This window comes from Leptidea sinapis, chromosome 44 (assembly GCF_905404315.1).
Source record: "Leptidea sinapis chromosome 44, ilLepSina1.1, whole genome shotgun sequence".
NCBI lineage: Eukaryota > Metazoa > Arthropoda > Insecta > Lepidoptera > Pieridae > Leptidea > Leptidea sinapis.
Genome location: NC_066308.1, coordinates 1,770,422 through 1,790,961, shown reverse-complemented (window position 1 = coordinate 1,790,961; position 20,540 = coordinate 1,770,422). Strand labels below are relative to the sequence as shown.

The 20,540-nt window shown below is 37.0% G+C and overlaps 1 protein-coding gene across 2 annotated transcripts in view; it reads right to left on the bottom strand.

The window, feature by feature from the left end:
* The window catches only part of LOC126977339 (mitoferrin), a 63,092-nt gene that overhangs the window by 8,969 nt on the left and 33,583 nt on the right, over positions 1-20,540 (bottom strand). For both annotated transcript variants that reach the window (XM_050826106.1, XM_050826107.1), the window contains exons 3-4: positions 7,947-8,077; positions 6,370-6,426 (exon numbers count right to left, since the gene is read on the bottom strand). In XM_050826106.1, coding sequence (XP_050682063.1) covers positions 6,370-6,426; positions 7,947-8,077 — 188 coding nt within the window. The remainder of the gene's footprint in view (positions 1-6,369; positions 6,427-7,946; positions 8,078-20,540) is intronic.

The following is a 20,540-nucleotide window of genomic DNA, read 5'->3' as shown; positions in this document are numbered from 1 at the left end:
CTTCATTCTTAACTAGCTACTGCCCGCGATTTCGTCCGCGTGGACTCTATAAAGCAGCAACAATACTATAAATGCATCAAGCAAAGGGCACACCCTTTTTGCGTTTTGCCCGGACATATAAACAGACAAACGAAAAAATAGACATAGAATCGATATTTTACTGTTTTGAATTCGGTATTGTTGATTTAACTAATAAGTATTCTTTATATAAAACATTTACTGTGTTATTCTGTTACGATTTTATTATTATGTAACAAATAGATTACAGCAAAGAATATTAAAGTAAATAGACCACGGAGTAGAACATATAAACTGTCAGAGGTAGGGTTGATAAATTTAACTCGTACAGTTTCGGAAGTTGGGTGAAACTTTTCTGTTTTTGAATCAGTTATAAGAGTGCAAAATGTTAAATAGTTTTAGAGATATTTAAAAAAACAAAACCATTTTCATGTATGTATGTTCAGGCTATGATTTACTTTAATCAAATTAACATTTTTATATTTAACAATTCCCGGCCATTATGGTTACTGCCTGTAATACTTTTCTTGCTCGCAACATACCCAACGATCACATTTTATCTATCTAACCTTAATGCTTTGTCTCATATCAACACGCGATACAGTGCAGACTTCAAGCGTGAACAGACAGCAGTAGGCTTAAAAACAGGTCAAGAGACATTCCGTTTCGAACACGAATGGGTGCCGTACCACCGATTTAATACGAACCCCGAATTCACCAATGACACTTCAAACTAAGTTTTACGTAAACGAGTTCAAATTCCAGTCTTGATCTCGATTAAACACAAATCGATTTCATCGATACCTTTTGAGCGTGTTGACGTCAACTGACATGGCATAAACAATAGAATGTATCAAATACCTGTCAAAACTGTCATTGATAAGCATCATCATCATCAGCCGCAAGACGTCCACTGCTGAACCAAGGCCTCCCCCAAAGATCTCAACGACGATCGGTCCTGCGCTGTCAGACCATGCCAGACCGACGATCTTGACCAGATCGTCGGTCCATCTTCTGGGGGCCTACCAACTCTGCGTCTTCCAGTACGTGGTGGCCATTCGAGAACATTTCTGCCTCACCGGCCATCTGTCCGTCGAACTATGTGCCCTGCCCACTGCCAGTTCAGTTTCGCAATCATTTAGGCTATGTCGGTGACTTTGGTTCCCCTACGGATCTCCATTTCTGATTCGATCTCGCAGGGAAACTCCGAGCATAGCCGTCTCCATTGACCATGTCTGCGTACCGTAAGTCAGTATTGGCAAAACACACTGGTTGGAAACTTTCGTCTTCAGACGCTGCGGTATTTGGGATGAGAAGATTTTACGGAGCTTCCCGAACACTGCTCATTCGAGTTGGATTCGACGAGTGACCTCTTTCGCAAAATTGGACCTGCCTTACTGATTGTTACGATAACGACAGTGACAGCTCTGGAACGCGATTAAATAATATGTTGAACGTCCAAAATTCGGCGGTCACATTGGTGAAATCGGGGCTAAGACATTTTAAATAATTCTATAAAAAATACGGGTTGCACTCCGAGAGTATCGGCAATATGAAAACTTGAACATTAACGTTGTAAATTTTTTAATATTTTGGAATGGTTAAGGAATAATTTCGCACGAATGGCTTTATTTATCAGAACTTAAATGGACACCACACATAAATGAGGTCTGTGGTAGAGTAAATAAATTTGTTTATGCCCTGAGGCGCCTACGAAAAATTACAGATTTAGGTACCACACTGTCAGCTTACCATGCTCTTATTGCATCTATCTTGAGATACGGTCTTATAATTTGGGGTAATGGCGTAAACATCCAAAAAGCATTTATTGCACAAAAAAATGTATCCGTGCGATTTGTGGGGTACGTACGAATTGTGTAGACCGCTGTTTATTAAACTGAAATTGTTAACCTTGCCGTGCCTATACATTTACGAAATAAGCATTTTTGTAAAGAGGCATAAATATCTTTTCACCACTGCCAAGGAAATGTATGACCGCGACCAACGATATCCAAATAGACTTGTTTACAAAAAAGCACCCAGGACTATTTTGTTTACTAAAAATTGTCATGCCATGTGTATTCAAATATTTAATAAACTTCCCGATGCTATTAAAATGTTGAATATCGGACCTTTTAAAACTCAATAATATCAATGGCTAATTAGTTACAATTTTTATGCTGTATCCGACTATTTAAATTTGTGATTTTCTTTTTTTTTATAATCTTGTGTTTAACTTTGACTACATAATATGTATATGACATGTATATTTTGTGTAGATGCTAATGTAATGTAACATAGAAATATTATGTGCTGTAATCTTAGAATTTTATTATTATATACATTACGTATTAAGTATTACTACATAGATACCAGGTCTATGTAGTAAATACTTCGTACGAATGACGTCAGAATATATTAAGGTATAATCGCGTCATATATAAGACAATCTCCTCTTCAACTATGATTGCCTGGTACCAAAACACGGTCTTACGAATTTTCGATCAGGGCACGTGTCATGACGCGAATTTAACATTTATACCCATCTCCAGAAAAGTGCTCAACGCCGCTAAAGAAGTTTTCACTTCAAAAAAAGTGTGTGTGTCAGCTTCGACGCACGACTGGAGTTTACTCCTCAAGAACGATTGACTTTGAACAGAGTCGGTTACAAACAGACATACAGCAGAAGCTAATAAAAGCGTATTAATTAAAAAAAATAAAGATATTAAAAAAATAAAATAATAGGTTAGGTTAAAAATTGTCTATTTGGCGTGAAATGCGCTATATGTACTCTCAATGTTATATTAAACATTTAATTATGTGCATAACTCATATAGATTTGTTTGAACTATATTGATAATTCAATATTTAATAAATACAAAGCACACATGTTTATATATACAATACATGTCATATTAATGTACGAATTGTTATTAATTATCAGATTTTCCGGCACTATTATTTACACCACTTTCTTCCATAATTTATAGAATTTACACTTAACTTTATGAAAGTATAATAATAAATCAATTTCAATAATATAATAAAGTTTCAAAATACAAGAAAAGAAAAATGATGTCTGCTATCCGTATCACTGCAATACAACTAATATAGGGATCGAGCGTCTAGACTGTCACGCCAACTGAAAAGTGAAAGTTGCGCGAGAAATGGTGCGCACCAAAAACGTTACTATCCCATTTGATGAGTAGGTTTTACTCTGGATATTTTTCTCATACCGGGCGCCTTATATGAGAATCGATTCTTAAGGAGTAAACTCCAATAACTTCTTATTATACGAGCAATACAGATATTTGCAGTTGGCATATTTATTTACAATGTGTGCTTATCTCAGCCAGCTACTTGTAGGTGCTGAGTCGCCTTGAACCCTGCGTCGCTATCGTAATTGTCACCATAACCCACAACGATAGTGGTTTATGGACCCTTGCTGATAACGCCCTCGGTCGTTCACTCTGCCCCGCTACTTAATGTTTGTTATGGCGTTTACGTTTTCTTCACTTTAATTTACTTCACGTTACAGCTGATATCATTATCGTACGGACAGCAAATTATTATTGCACAAATAAAATTTGAAATCAAAACTTTATGAACGATGCGGGACTCGAACCCACGACCTCTCGCGTTCCGTGCGAGTGCTCTTCCAACTGAGCTAACCGTTCGAGCCATTAAGCCCGGAATACACTACCGGAGAAAATATCTCTCAACATGACCGCAACACAGATCTACATAACGCTGTACCTTCTCTTAGGCTGATATTTATAGGGCGTACCCACTTAGACTTTCCTCAGACTTCACTTACGTAAAACTGGGCTTTATATAGTACTCATCTCTCTCCAGGGTCTCCAGCAAAAGTTTATTAAAACATACACCAAAACTATCTTACTGAAACATGTTTGTCTACACACGCCGTCTACTCCTAGCGTGAGTTTCAATTTTAGTAATTTTAGAATTGATAACAAGAAGAAAAAAACGTCGCTTGCAAGTTAGTGGCGACTATCTACGTATCTACAGTGGCGAAATTTTAACATTTAAAGGTCGGGTTGGTTTAGGGAACTTTTTTCGCTGCTCGCGAATCAGATTTCCATGAATTAGAAAATGATAAGAGCGGCTGTCGAAAAAAAAAAACAGCTAGCGAGTTGTCAAAATGGCTAAATATGATATGACAGAAACCCCCCCGTTCCCCTTTCACCCCCTCGCGCACGCCAGTTGCGTCAGTACGGAGTCCAGTTTCACTACCGTTACGTACATGTCGTGATATATTTTCGTGCAATCACGGCTTTGTTTTTGAAATTTTCATTATGACGTCTTACCTTTTGTTGTTAATAGTTAAGTTCTGTAGTTTCTGTTGTTCAGTGTCGGCTTATAGTACTGACAGTAAAAGAAATATCTTTTTACCAGATTCCTTAACCCAGGCTCTTTTATTGATTTTTCATCATTATAATAATAATTATTATTATTATCAGCACCATAACACAACACCTTTACATCAATCTAGAATACTGAAAAAATGAATCGTTGTTTATTTATCAATAATAATTTCCTAGTGATGCTTGTTTTGCACACCGTAACGAATTTGATTTGACGGTGTGACGTCATCGACGTCAAGTCCAGAGTTGACAAAATGTTTTTGTTGATTATGTAGGGTAAGATCCGGCTATATTGTGCTACAAAAGTTAAGAAATTTGAGTTATCCGAACTTACCCTTACGCGCAATGTTTGCTAGCATTTAAGTACATAATCTTTTCATAGGAAACATACAACGGTTAGAGCAATTACAAATAAAAGAAGATGTGAAAATTAATTTAAGTTACTAGGTTTATAGTTAGTTTATAGTATGACTTAAAAGTATGTTAGTATTTTATTCTTAAGTGAGCCATGAGAGTCATTAGAGTCATTGAATATGTCTACATTTGGGTGTTTTCTAACAAGCATGTTATATTGTTCACCAGCTCTGATAATTGGAGAGTTCAGTCCTAAATGTCATTTTATATGAGGTCTGCTAAATGTATTATGAATACTTTTACGCGGGTATTCTGACGTCATGCGCACGACTTTTTAAATAATTAACTACACTCACACCAGGAGACCATAAATATGGTAGCGGTGATAGTAATGTCTTTCATAGCGGTTGAAATCATGTGTCATCCTAGCAACATGTACCAGGACTTCATATCCAGCTTAGAGGTTCACGCACAATGCAGGGTTCACTTCTGACATGTGTTTTATTCCCTCAAAATATGACTGTCAAAATAAAATACTATCTTAATACAATATTTTTACGGTTTCCTAATAATATTTCAAGATAACTGATAAACTATAATAATGCATGCACAAGAATTAGTTATTTTAATTGTATAAGATATTTACTTTTCCTATCAAACAAAACATTTAATTATAAGTGTTCGTAGCTATCTTATCGTTTACTCGTGAAGTACTATCATAGAGAAGTACCAGTGGCTATTTCTCTAATTAATAAAGAAACTCATTGCCACTCTTTTAAATCAGCATTTACAATATTTTATAAGTTTTATCTGTCTGTGTGTGCTTAGAAATGGCCAAATCATTTTAATTGTGTTTTTCATTGATGTATTGTGGGCAACCTAATTAAACCCTCGTAATATTAAGTGTTTGTTCAAATCCAGTCAACAAACAAAAATCTACGCGGGATTTTTTTTTTATTTATCTTACACAAATTATCTTGCCCCAAACTAGACATTGCCTGTAATATGGGTGCAAGACAACGATATATTTAATACAATATACTTACTTAAACGTATGTTATGTATATAAATACAAATAAACATCCATGACTCGGAAACAAACATTCATATTCATCATTTAAATGATTGCACCGGGATTCGAACCCGGGACCTTTAGCTCAGTAGGCAGGGTCACTAACCACTAACGCTGCTAGCACATAATAAAATTAAAATCGTGCGTTCATATGAGACAGCTCTAGTGATAGTTGTTTAGAAGTATAGAAAGTGGATTGACTTTTCATCAATCATCCGCAAACGGACAGCCTCACTGATGCGTGCGAGTACTAACAATATCCTGATGGTTACAGGTAATAATCCCGAATGTACTGTTCTGAGACACTAGGTTCATATACACACATGGGTGTGTATATGAAGGTACATGGGTACCTGGTGCCAAAAAACAACGCAGATTTATGAATTAATTTAACTCAAATATAATTTCAAATGTTTTAATAATTTTGCTAATTTTTAATTTTACTAACATAGTTTTAAGCATTACTCTACTAACAATATATGGATTTATAATGGTCTGAATTAAATTAATTTTATTTATTTTTTATTAAATTATAATCACCTTCCGTGGGATTGGAGACTGCGTCGTGCACCAGAGACGCCAGGCACCCAGATACACCTGAAATTGTACACAACTAAATTACTATCATTACTTATTAGTAATACATAATAAATTACATAGTCTGTAAAGTGCAGCAACGATTATTACAACATATGAATCTTGTTCATAAGTAAAAAGCGTTTTAAATACCGAATATTTCATAAAAAAAATTAATTGAAAATATAATGTAAAAATAAAAATTCTATATATTGGATGCATCGAACTGTAGATGAGCACCATACAGCCTAAATTCAGGATGACATTTCATTTGGTGACGTGTGGTGCGTTACTGAAGCGGCAGAGAGCAGAGCCAGCACTTCGGAACACTCGTGATAAAAGCAGTGACATTTAAGCGACGTCTCTACGCAAAGCCAAGCCTTTCAAATGGTACTGATTCACGACAATTCGAGCAGCTATGCGTTGCACTTGCAATGCACTCGCTTTTTAGCCGACCTCAAAAAAGGTGTCAGTCAAAGTAGGTTTGTAACTACATATAGAGTTAGATGTGCTTGAATCGCACGCGCGACGTGAGGAGGCGAGAGGCGAGAGCGGGGCTGCGGCGGGAGGGCACCGATTCCAAAAATAACAATAATCGTTACTAGAATTATATTAATTGATAAGATAAAAATACGCAATTATTTTTATACTTTTAAGTGCATGTTATATCTATTGTTTTTGAATAGTGTTTTGATTTTTTGTTAAACCTTTTTTATATTAGATGAGGCAAACAGGCTAGTGGCTTGATGGAAGACGATAACTATCCGCCCATTGATAGCCGCAATACTGAGGTAAAGAGATGCGCTGCCGGCGTTTAAAGTGGATGTAAGCTTGAAGTTATAGTCCGGGCGGAGACGGGGTCCTAAGATGTCAGTGGGTAGCGGGTCATATTGCAGGGAAGGGCAACGCGTGAGACTGCCGAAACCCGTCACTGCCACCGTCTGTCAGCCCGTGGGACGGTCGCGCACGAAGTTGTTGAATCGGTTCAAGAATACTTCATCACCGGCAGCAGCAAACTACTTGCCTAACGCATTGTTACGGAATGCCAACCAAAAACCTGTCGGGTGAAATATCGCGTTTTGACGTAATATCTGGTGGTAAAATTCAGCTTATGAAATTCCTCCGAAACGCGTTGTTGCGGAACGCCAGCCAATAAAATGATGTCGGGTAAATTTTGACCTGATATCCAAATGCTCCGCGTGACATATTACACGGTGGAATATGCAGGGTGACCCCACATCTCTACGCTATGCCTATGAAGATCAAGATAATTCGAGCCTCTCTTAGTTGTATGCAGTTAAATAGTGTTGGAATATATATAAAGTTGCAGTCGGTGGCTCGAATGTAACACCTAAATGTCATTTCCCTACACATGTAGGTCGAAATTTGCGTGAACGTACATTGACAGTCCACTAATTGTCATACAATATTTTTCGTGGAAACATAAGTCTTATGATTTTAGAGAATTATCATCAAATAAGTTTTCTCGATGGTATCTATCTGGATGGTCAAACAAGGGCGGATTAGTACTTCATGCTTACCATGTGTGATGTGATCATGTCTGTGCCTAGTCAGCTGGGACAGCGTGTGTTTGCTTTGTTCGTAGGTCGCGAAGAAGCAGGCGTGCGCAGGCCCCGCACCCGCTACAACTGCGGACATACCTCGAACCGGCCTGTAACAATGTTAACATTCATTTAAAAAGAGTTGCCGTCGAGTTTCATGTATGTTCTTCTCACGAGGACTAGTTTAACCGAACATATTGTAGATTTAGAAGTTTAAAAGAAATATTTATAGTGACGATTAAAAGTGCTTAGTTTAAGCCTAATTGAAAAAAGATTATTTGACTACTCTATTTCTCATCATGTGGTCGGCTGACAGGTTTGGTTTTTTCGATACATATACATATACAGGGTGTCCCGTAATCAGTGGACCAACGGGATACCCGTGATAGGGGTGGTCATCATCTCTCGAAAACACCAAATTTTACTGTTCTAGGGCCAGTAGTTCAAAAGATATGATTTTTTAAGCATTATTTTGAAAATTCTACCCTTATCAACACAAAAGTTGAAAAAAAATATTTTTTATTTTTATTTTGCCCTGTTTCTTAACTTAAGGTGGCTGAGGAAACATGTGTCTTCACAATTAAATCCATTTTTGTGAATAAATATTGCCAAATTAAAAATTAAAAACCAAAACATGCGCAAATATCAAATAACTAAATTTGCAACGTGATGTTTGAAGCAAGCTAGTGCAAAAAAAATGTATGACAGCCTTGCGGACCATTATTTAAAAAACATCTGCAGTTCATACTGATTCCAAAAAGGTATAACAATATTACATTTTACAAAAAAAATAACTTAATAACCAATTTTAGACTCCAATTGCGAGAAACATTTAAGCGCTATCTATTCTGAGAATTATTTTGTTATCGAGAGAGAGATAACACAATATGCTATCTCTTTCTCGCTCAGGTACCTTTTTCGTTTACGGGGTCCTATTGGCCGACGCCTATGATCCCCACACCCTAATTTTTCAAATTATTCTTAGTTTCATCAGAGACTTGCTCATAGCTCGTAGCTGCACACGTGTTTTTTACTTCGCTACCATTACGACTCTTTTTTTTGGTGACTGACGCTTGAATTGGACCTTGTTTGTCTTTGTGATTTGGATACTGTTTGCCCGGATTTTATAAAATGCCTAATACCTATACTCCTCGTGAATATGCTGAGATGTATTTTATTTACGGTCTGTGTAATGCAAACGCTCGGCAAGCAGCCCGTACGTATCGTGAGCGCTATCCTAATCGCGACCGCTATCCGGATCATCGAATTTTTCTCCGTGTAAATAACGCGTATTTAGAAGGCAGAATTCCCGGAGCTGCAAACAACGTGGGAAGACCTAGAAGAGTCGATGAACTTCAAATACTGGCCGAAGTGACAGAAGAACCTTCTACGAGTGTTCGTCGTATTTCAAGACGTACTGGTATAGCAAAAACAACAGTACATCGCATTTTAAAAAGAAACAGTTTATACCCTTATCATATTCAACGAGTGCAGGCACTATTACCTGCTGATTATCAACGGAGGATAGATTTTTGTGCAGAGATGCTTCGCCGATGCCGACAAGATCCACTATTTTTCAATTCAATATTATGGAGCGATGAATCGTGTTTTAAAAGAGTTGGAGTGTTTAACATTCATAATTTACATGAATGGGCTGTTGTGAATCCACGTATTGTACGAGAAGATAGATTCCAGCACCAGTTTGGAGTCAATTTGTGGGCTGGAATCTTAGATGGTAAACTTATTGGTCCATTTGAGCTCCCACCGAGGCTTAATGGTGCTCGGTACTTGCAATTTTTAAGAAATGACTTAAGTAATTTATTAGCAAATGTACCACAGGAGGTATGTGAGAGGATGTGGTTACAGCATGATGGCGCACCCGCTCATTATTGCAGACAAGTGAGGGAATATTTAAACGAGTCTTACCCAAGTAGGTGGATTGGACGAGGAGGTACAATCCCATGGCCAGCTCGATCACCTGATCTTAATCCATTGGATTATTTTTTATGGGGATATTTTAAAGAATCCGTATATGAAACCGTTAACGATAACGAAAGACAGCTAAGACAAAAACTGAATGTGGTGAGTGAAAAAGTCAAAAATAATGAAAGGGCGTTAAAAAGTTTAAAAAGAAATTTTATAAGAAGATGCCGGCTATGCCTTAGAGTAAGAGGAAGACATTTCGAACATTTATTATAAGAAATAAATAAAAAAATTCTAACTATTTACTTTTGTTTTATTGTAAATTCCGCCAAGAAATTGCTATCTAATGTTGATTTAAAATAATTATTGTCTTTTATTGTTTCACAATAATGATTAATTATACCTTTTTGGAATCAGTATGAACTGCAGATGTTTTTTAAATAATGGTCCGCAAGGCTGTCATACATTTTTTTTGCACTAGCTTGCTTCAAACATCACGTTGCAAATTTAGTTATTTGATATTTGCGCATGTTTTGGTTTTTAATTTTTAATTTGGCAATATTTATTCACAAAAATGGATTTAATTGTGAAGACACATGTTTCCTCAGCCACCTTAAGTTAAGAAACAGGGCAAAATAAAAATAAAAAATATTTTTTTTCAACTTTTGTGTTGATAAGGGTAGAATTTTCAAAATAATGCTTAAAAAATCATATCTTTTGAACTACTGGCCCTAGAACAGTAAAATTTGGTGTTTTCGATAGATGATGACCACCCCTATCACGGGTATCCCGTTGGTCCACTGATTACGGGACACCCTGTATATTTTTGTAAGTTAAATTAGTTTGCTTGTACTAAAGGTCACCGGGGTCTGTCTACTTCGTTCAGTAGTCCAGATGAGGAAACTTTTGAACGGTTAATAATTTCCAATAGTCTATTTTAAAGTCCACAAAGACATGTCCAAAACAGAAAAAACCGGTCAAGTACAACTTAGACTGGCGCAAGAAGGGTGCAGTATTTTTTAACATGTGTAAAAAATAAATAAATTGTATGGCGGCCAGTTTGGAACTTTCATATATGCTTTATACAAATTTAATTTGTCCCAAACTTTATGGGCAGTGCGGGATTCAAACTCGCGACTCGGGTTACGTCCCAGCGCTCTTCCAACTAAGCCAACCGTTCGCATGCCGCATGATGGATTTGTTCAACTCTTGGATTGTGGCTCTACCTACAGGATCTACTTTACAATTGATAACCCTGCTCAACCCCAATAATTACATATTAGGAAATTGACTCAAGATGTCCCTCTTTCAAGCCTACCTCGTAGGAGTGAGGGTTATCACTGAAAAGTAAAACTAATACACACTCTATAAAGAGATTACTTGCTGCCTATATATTTGATATTTGAGGAAGCATCGTTCGAGTTGTAAACACAGCGTGTGAACTAAGTACATGCGCGGGCACAATCACAGATGTCCTGTTTGTCAAACATACAGCCATAACAAAGGAAACAGGATGCAGTTTAGTCGATTGTTTGACGAAGTTGCGAACTACTGGAGACGGCCGGTGTTATTTCGTAAACAGTTGCCAACTCTTCTATAATTGTTACTTAGTAGGGTTCCGTAGCCAAATGGCAAAATACGGAACCCTTATAGATTCGTCGTCTGTCCGTCCGTATGTCACGGCCACTTTTTTCCGAAACTATAAGAACTATTCTGTTGAAACTTGGTAAGTTGATGTATTCCGTGAACCGCATAAATAGAAAAAAAAACATAAAATTTTGGGGGTTCCCCATACTTAGAACTGTAACTCAAAGTTATCCAAACGTGTCCATCCATATCTATGGATAGATCTTGTCGAGGTTTCTAAAATATCTCTTTATAAACGTTTGCACGAGAGACACTTCCAAGTAGTAAAACTGTCCCCGGTCCCCCCCTGTAACTTCTAAAATAAGAGAATGATAAAACTAAAAAAAAAACATGATTTACATTACCATGCAAACTTCCACCGAAAATGGTTGAATGGTTTAACTTGGTTGGAACGAGAACGAGATAGTAAGTAGTTTTTGTTTAATCCGTCATAAATCGTAAGCCGCAATTTACCTTTCATTCAATCAACTCAAATATTATTATTATTATTAAAGAACTTTTATACTATGTTACTTGCTGCTACGGAACCCTCCATGGGCGAGCCCGATTCGCACTTGGCCGCTTTTTTTTCTTTCTTTTACTTGTCTTTCCCCTTTATATATATACACCGCCCTGAAGGCAAAGGGGGACCCATATAGAACACAGGCCTTCTTTTATTCCTTCTTTTTCAGATTTTTTTTAAGTATGTACACCGATTACTCTGACATTTATGATCCAGTTTACGTAATTCTTCTTTAGTTCGATGCAGAATAGATGCCATTTGGTCCCATAAAAAATTTATATAGTTTGGCCCAGTAGTTTTCATTTTATGAAAATTTTTGTCTACCTCGATGATATTATTGTTTTTTGTGTACGACTTTTTTAGGACTTTTCATTCGGTTGATTATATTTTATTATTATTAACTGACACTAAAATAAAAAAAAAAACTACTTCAAAGCTATCAATATGCAGCACATACAAATAATACTATTTTATTAATATTAAAGGTATAGGTTTGCATAAGAGGTGTATAAAATTAAATTTTTAGTTATTTGATACTTTTCAGTTTTTGAAGTCGGTTTTTTTAAACGTAGTTTTTTTTACTAGATACACATACACTTTCTTTTTCGTTCCATATTCTCAACATGTTGTGACCCGGCCTAAGAATATCTCAAACAGTCATTGTCATAAGTTCGTGTATGCGTTCCATTTTTATAAACGAATGATTTAAATGACTTAAGATTAATAAATTTTAATGATTTAAGTCGACCCCTATATGCAATCATTTATATGATGAATATGAATATTTGTTTCCGAGTCATGGATGTTTATATGTATTTATGTATGTTTAAGTAAGTATATTGTTGTCTTGTACCCATAGTACAATGGCTTTAAAAACATAACATATTGTTTAGATTTACAAGAGCGACATCTCAAGAAAATGCAAATATTGGGGTTGAGCAGGTTATCAACTGTAAAGTAGATCCTGTAGATGAAGCCACAACCTGCAAGTTGAACAAAGCAAACAGAATTTTATAACGAGGCGGTACTCGAACGGTTAGCTCAGTTGGTTAGGGCACCGGCACGGAACGCCGGAGGTCGTGGGTTCGAGTCCCGCATCGTTCATAAAATTTTCTTTTTCAAATTTTATTTGTGTACAATGGCGTTGCCTAGTTTGGGGCAAGATAATTTGTGTAAGAGTGTGTCAATATTATTATTATTAAATTGTTTAATTAGTGATATAACGTTACCAACAAATGGATAACAACAGCTGTACTCGTTAATATTCATAATACCGCCTCATTGTATGCAAATACATTTCGTATTTAAAGTAATTTTATTCAATAGTATGCACATTACTTTGAACTTGACTCACTGCCATACTGACGCACTCCGTAAGGGCATTATAATCATTTTGAATTTTTGAAAGTATTTTTGAAGTTATACTTCTTTTGGCGCGTTATGAAAAAATGGTGAGAGTGAAATTTCAAGATGCGCGCGCATCACTGTAACACAAAACTAACAGGCTGAAGTTCGTTCCTAAAATTTTCTGACGTTTGCGACATTCGTTTCTTCTTTTATTGGTTTCTTCGTCCATTATTAGGATACGCTAAGGGCTCAAGCCTGTACAGCCGTATTAGTTATTTAATAATTAATTGTCAAAGTCGTCGTTGCAAGATTTTTACAAAATTGTGCTTTCTACAAACGTAGACTTAGCACGAGAAATAATTAATTTTAATGATTTTTGCTTTGTTATATGTGCATACTTAAGTACACACACACTTTTTGAAATTAAAACGTCTTTTCGCACAGAAATTTTTTCGTCGGTTACTTAAGCTGATCCATCACGCTCTGAGATGAAATGCTCGAAAGGGTGAACTCGAAACGATGAAGATAGGTACTGTCAGCTACTCTTCGCTGTTGTCTTCGTTGTTTCTTATTTCAGTTTTCACAAATAGAATACGAAAACCCACTGACGAGTGAAATAAGAAGGACTCCGTGTCAACTTACATAACAGTGAGGCACCAAAACAAGCCGGTAAACGTGTAAATACATAGTCCCACGCAGTTTAGAGCCTCAATTACCAGTAGGAGGCTCCTTTGCAAAGGATGCCGGCTAGATTATGGGTACCAAAATGGCTCCTTTTTCTGCCACGAAGCCTGTTTTGGTCTGAAGAGCGCCTTAGCTAGTGTAATTACTGGGCAAATGAGACTTAATATCCCATGTCTCAAGGGACGAGCGCAGTTGTAGTGTCTCTCAGAATTTTTGGGTTTTCCAAGAATCCTGAAACGCACTGCATTGTAATGGTCAGGGCGCATCAATCGCCATCAGCTGAACGTCCTGCTCGTCTTGTTCCGTATTGGCATAAAAAAAAATAGATTTCAAGGTTCAATCGTCACTACATCCTGATTCCTGTTGTCGAGTTCCAACACGCAGCTGGCGATCGCATGTTTCGTACAGATTAGCCAGTCATTATTATGTACAAAGAGATGCACTTCGTATGTACATTAATTATAATTATTAAACACACATTAAATATAACCAAAAGACGGAAGTCTTTCGTAATTTTTTTGTTTCTAGGGTTATAATCGTAGCCTAATGGAAAAAACGGAACCCTTATATGCTTCTACAATATGATCCCAGAAAATGTACGAAACAAATGTGTTACGAAATTTAAAAGAATTGTTAAAAAACGTTTGTGTGGGAAAGGTTACTATAGCATAAACGATTTTCTTAATGACACCACGGAATGGGAATACAGCGAACACCCTCAGGCTCTTTAATTATAAATGTTTATTGTACGATATCACATTGTAATCCATATTTTATATTAAAAAAAAAGTCTGAGGCAGTCTCTTTTGAATGGGTGGTAGTTTTTGACGTTCAAGCAGTGATTTTAAATCCTATATTGAATTTGAATATACTTTCGTTATGTCTGTCTGTCTGTCCGTGTATGTCACAGCTACTTTTTTCCAATACTATAAGAACTATACTGTTAAACCTTGGTACGTAGATATTGTATTCTGTGAACCGTATTAAGATTTTTACACAAAAATAGAACAAAAAGATTAATTTTGGGGTTCCCCTTACTTAGAACTGAAACTCAAAAATTTTCTTCATCAAACCCATACGTACCCAAGATACCCCAGCTATGGATAGGTCTTCAAAAATGATATTGAGGTTTCTAATATCATTATTTCTAAACAGAATAGTTTCCGCGAGAGACACTTCCAAAGTGGTTAAATGTGTGTCCCCCCCCCCCCTAACTTTTAAAATAAGAGAATGATAAAACTAAAAAAAATATATAATGTACATTAATTACCATGCCACCGTCTTGTATGATGTAACCTTTGAAGATTGTTAAAACCACCTGTCGACAATGCGTGGAAACATGAGGACAGTAGTCTAGTGTTGGGTTGATCCAATGACCTTTATGTATATGCTTCAGCAAGTCACCATTGAACCATTCATCGTCAGACGGGAAGGTTCCTTCTAGGCGACACGGCGGCTGGTACGGTCTATACCATAGTTTCTCAACCTTATTTTGCTCACTTTGAGAATATGTTTTTTTATTTTACTTTAGTATGTGATAAGCGTGTATTTTTTTGCCTTTTTAGACTATATTTTTTAATCTATCCACGCCCCATCTGAGCCATCTCAATGCCCCCTAATTTTCTCTGGGTCTTACCTACTGCCCCCCCGAAAGTCTCAAACGCCCACAAGGGGGAGTTATCGCCCACGTTAAGAACCTATGGTCTATACGAATATTGCAAGGTTGTAGAGTTCTGTTTGTTTTTAAGAGCAATAATATGGTTGAGAAAAATTCCAGAGTCAAACCTGCGCCTCTTCTAGCGCTCTACCACTAAGCCAACCGTCCGCATGCCGCATCATGCGAAAATCGTGGTATGGTTTTTTTTATCTCTCAAGTTTTGGCTCCGTCTACAGGATCTATTTAACAATAACCTGCTCAACCTGAATAATTGCATATTATAAGGAAAAGGACTTGAGACGTCGCTTTTTCAAATCTATACATTTTTTTTTATGAGAATAAGCGAAGAGGACGACGAGCAGGACGTTCAGCTGATGGCAATTGATACGCCCTGCCCATTACAATGCAGTGCCGCTTAGCATTATTGAAAAACCCAAAAATTCTGACAGTTACAGAAGTTACTCACCCGATGACTCTGGTGTCCGTGTGGTGTGTAGTTTGGTACCTTACGGACACCATGGTGAATGGTTGCGTCACCGTTGCGTCCCGGTGTGCTGTAGCCCTTGGCGATTCGTTTCGGGTTCAATCAAGAATCCTAAGATGCACAGCATTTTAATGCACAGTGGGTATATTTTACGGTGGTAGTTATTGACTCAGTAGGTTAGATTTAATATTCTATTTTGAATAAATATACCTATAGCCAGATTTATGAGGATGAATATAAACTATCTAGCATCAAGCTACACTGCTCGGGACACTGCTAAAACTTGTCGGCCAAGTTAAAGCCGATCTTTTGGTAGCCGTCCGAAGTTGAACAAAGTATTCCGCTACACTTTTCACTTTAAACTCTGGCCAACTTCCCGAATACTTTAGAGCAAGCGCTTAAGTTTTTTCTTGTTTTTCTTCAGAGAAATATATTGCTATAACATTTTTCAGATATACAATATATAGTTATTACTTTTTTATGAAAATAAGGGAAGAGACGAGCAGGACGTTCAGGGTTCTTGAAAAACCCATAAATTCTGAGCGACACTACAATTATTGCGCTCATCACTTTGAGACGTATGATGTCAAGTCTCATTTGCCCAGTAATTTCATTAGCTACGGCGCCCTTCAGACCGAAACACAGTAATGTTATAAATAAATGTAGTAATGTAATAAATAAATGTTAATAATTATTTATCTTATAACTTATAAACATAGTTTCCAAACTCTTATTTATGAAACATATATATATCAGAAAGCTCGCTATAAAATGGTTACTAGGTCGAAAGGGTTACTTTAGTAAAGTCAATATAATATAGGTATTTTATTATAAGTTTTATTTCAAAACAAAATCAAACCAACAATTTTTTTTAACAGGAGGTTTCTTCACTAAATTTATTCTTGTAACGGAACAGAAAACTTAACATAGATATCGTTTAAAAATGACACGACTAAGCAGCCTAGTGAAACTCTTTAAGAAAAAAAGCGATTCATTCGATTGCATGAAAATTGCAGACATTGACAGATGACGGCTCCAAATGAATGGATGCAAATAATCTTGCAAAAAATGGAGATAGTCGATATCCACTACATTTTAAGCAACTGGTTTCCGCAAGGTTCTGGATCTCTCTTTCCTTCATAACAACAATTACGAGTGCCGTCAGTTCACACTAGACACACGTCTCTATTCCAAGTCCCGCTGAGTAACACCAATTATTATGAAAATTCGGTAATCTGTCGCACTCTTTGCAACTATAATAAACAATTCAACAGTACTGAACTTTTTAATAACAGTAAAGGCTGCTTTATAAGGAGTGTTAATAAAAATCTCAAGGAACGTTAAATTATGAGTAATTCACAAACACACACACACACACCACGACTTATTATAAATATTGTCAATCCGTTATTAGAAGTAAGTTAAACTAATTTAAGTTCTGTTTAGGATTTTGTGATGTTTTAAATAAATAATTAAACTGTTCGCTTTCAAACTTAGCCGGAATATACTTCGTCGCCAATCGCTATGCTGTAATTACTACTATTTCAAACTTACGTCAAATCACTGCACGTTTCATACTAAACTAAATTTCAATCGTTACTTAGGCAGTCTCGCCCCTTATAACGTAGTATTTACATCCTCTTTGGCATTTTTTTTATTCTGCTTTATTTCTTGTGGATGGAGACCACGTAAGAGATGGAGAGACATCTTCAACAACAGATGTGGATCACATTGGATGCGGACGGCACGAGAAAGAGATGTTTGGAAGGATTTAGGAGAGGCCTACGCTACAGAAGCGACTACTACTTTTAAATATTAATAAAATTACAGTTAACTTGTATAATAACCTATTAAATTAATTAAAAATCATATATGTATATAGTTCAAACTAGATTAAGATGTAAAATATTGTTGCATTAGAAAGTATAAAGGCTATTTTTATTTTATTTCCCGTGGATAATCGTTCATAAATCTTGCTGTGTCTTGTACAACTCTCAGATTGTGGCTCAAGTCGCGCATCGTTCATAAATTTTGTTTACAGATTTTATTTGTAGTTATAATACGCGGATGAAACGGTGGAGCACAGCTATACAGTTTATACAAAGCTATTGATTAATTCCGAATATCGGAGTAGTGTAAGGCGGCCATATTATTGATTGAAGCGGCGTCGCCTTGACCTTGTCAGATGTTTGTGTTGGTAATGGCGCAGTAGACACGCCGGCCGGAGAGCTCCAAATAGATTCAAAAGTAAAATTTGTTGCGAGACTAAGACTTTTTCTAGGCACGGACTTGTAAAAAATAAGGACTCCGTGTCAACTTACATAACAGTGTAGCACAAAAAACAAGCCGATTAACGTGTAAATACATAGCCCCACGCGCACACTTACAGTACTATAGGCCGATAGGCGGTTATTATGAGAATTGTCATAGTCTGTGACAGATCAGTATGGGTCTCAATAAAATATTTTAAAAATGCCGTCGTGCGTTATACTTTATAAGTATATGTGGCCATATATGATTATTTAAGGGAGGAAAAATTGTGTATTAACTAGTATCCCCCGTAACCGCACACACACTAGCAGAAAGGTGCTTCACTTGCTAATATCACGGTGCGGAGTCCTTCTTTTTTTACTCGTCCGTGTTTCTAGGTAATAGTCTCGAATCACGGCCAAAATAGTCAAAATCCTTTCAAGGATCTTTCTTCCACATAATACAAAGCTGTGGAATGTGACTCCTTGTGCGGTGTTTCCGGTACAATACGACATGGGTACCTTCAAAAAAGTGCGTACACCTTCCTTAAAGGCCGGCAATGCTCTTGTGATTCGTCTGGTGTTGCAAGAGAATGTGGGCGGCGGTGATCACTTAACACCACGTGACCCGTACGATCGTTTGTCCTCGAAACAACGAATTTCGCGAAAAAGGTCCGCAATGCCATTGCCTAACTCTTGTACTTAAGACACATTACGTATTCTGTCACACTATCACACGCGAGTGATAACACGTGGCACAGCTACTAAGCTATATCTAAGCACAGCGGAGAGGAGCGGAGACGAGAGGAGATAAGCCGCGAAGCTGTCGGGTTATTTCCCACCAAAGCGGAGAGGAGATGCGAGCTGTGAGAGATCGAAATCATTCAAGTGATGTCTAGATCAAATAACGCTTTCGGGTGTGTGAGGCGCGAGGAGAAGGCAGCAATTATACAGAAAAATAAGACATCTCCTCTCCTCTCCGATTGATCCATTTCCACCGTAGCTAAGCGTAGAGGAGATGTGTAAATAACGAAATCTGATTGGTTATAAAAATACATCACCTCTCCTCTCCGCTTTGGTGGATACCGGGTCATAAGATAATGGCGCAAGCAGGTATTTTCGAGCGCCTCAGTCTGTATAGGTTACCAAGTTAACTGAAAAGGCATCTTATCAGTGGGCACCCAAAGTACCAATTTCCATAAACGGTGTTACTAAACTTGAAGGTGAAACTTCTCTTTATTCTGTGACATTTAGGTACGTATTGGCTCGCCTTCTGGAATAAAGGCCTAAGGTCTCAGTAGTTTCTCTAGTGTTCACCAATGACACTTCAAACTGAGTTTAATAAAACTCAGTTTTACGTAAACGAATTCAACTGTCAGTCTTAATCTCAATTAAACACAAATTGATTTCACCTTTTGAGCGTGTTGACGTAGACTGAGTTTACATGTCATAAAGAATAGAATATTTCAAATAACTGTCAAAAATGTCATCGATAAGCATGAACAAAATGAAAATTCGAAATTGTTAAATGTAAATTCTATTACGATACGAGGGCGGCACTGAAAATTTCGGGAACAAAGGAAGTGACACAACATTACTATTTAAAAATGTATTTATTGCTTTTCGAAGTATTCTCCGCGAAATTTGACACATTTTTCCATACGATGGAACCAATCATTGAAGCAACCATTCCATTCGGAAGTTGGGGTCTCCAAAATGGCCGTTTTGTAGGCGTCCACAGCATCTTCAGGTGATGAAAATCTCTGACCACGCAATTTATTCTTTATTTTAGGGCAAGTATAGAAATCATTTGGGCTTAGGTCGAGGCTGTACGGCGGATGGTCTAATATATTCTATGTTTTCTTGCTCTAAAAACTCTTTTGTTCTGTGCGCGGTGTGACAAATCGCATTGTCGTGATGGAGGATGATGCGGCGGTTGCAGTTCTCTTTACGGAGTTCAGAAACGACCTGTGGCAAACAAATGCTAGCATACCATTCTGCATTAACCGTTCTTTGTCCCTCAAGAGGAATAGATAATCGCAACATTTTGGGGTTTTTGAGACAAACGTGGCCACCATTT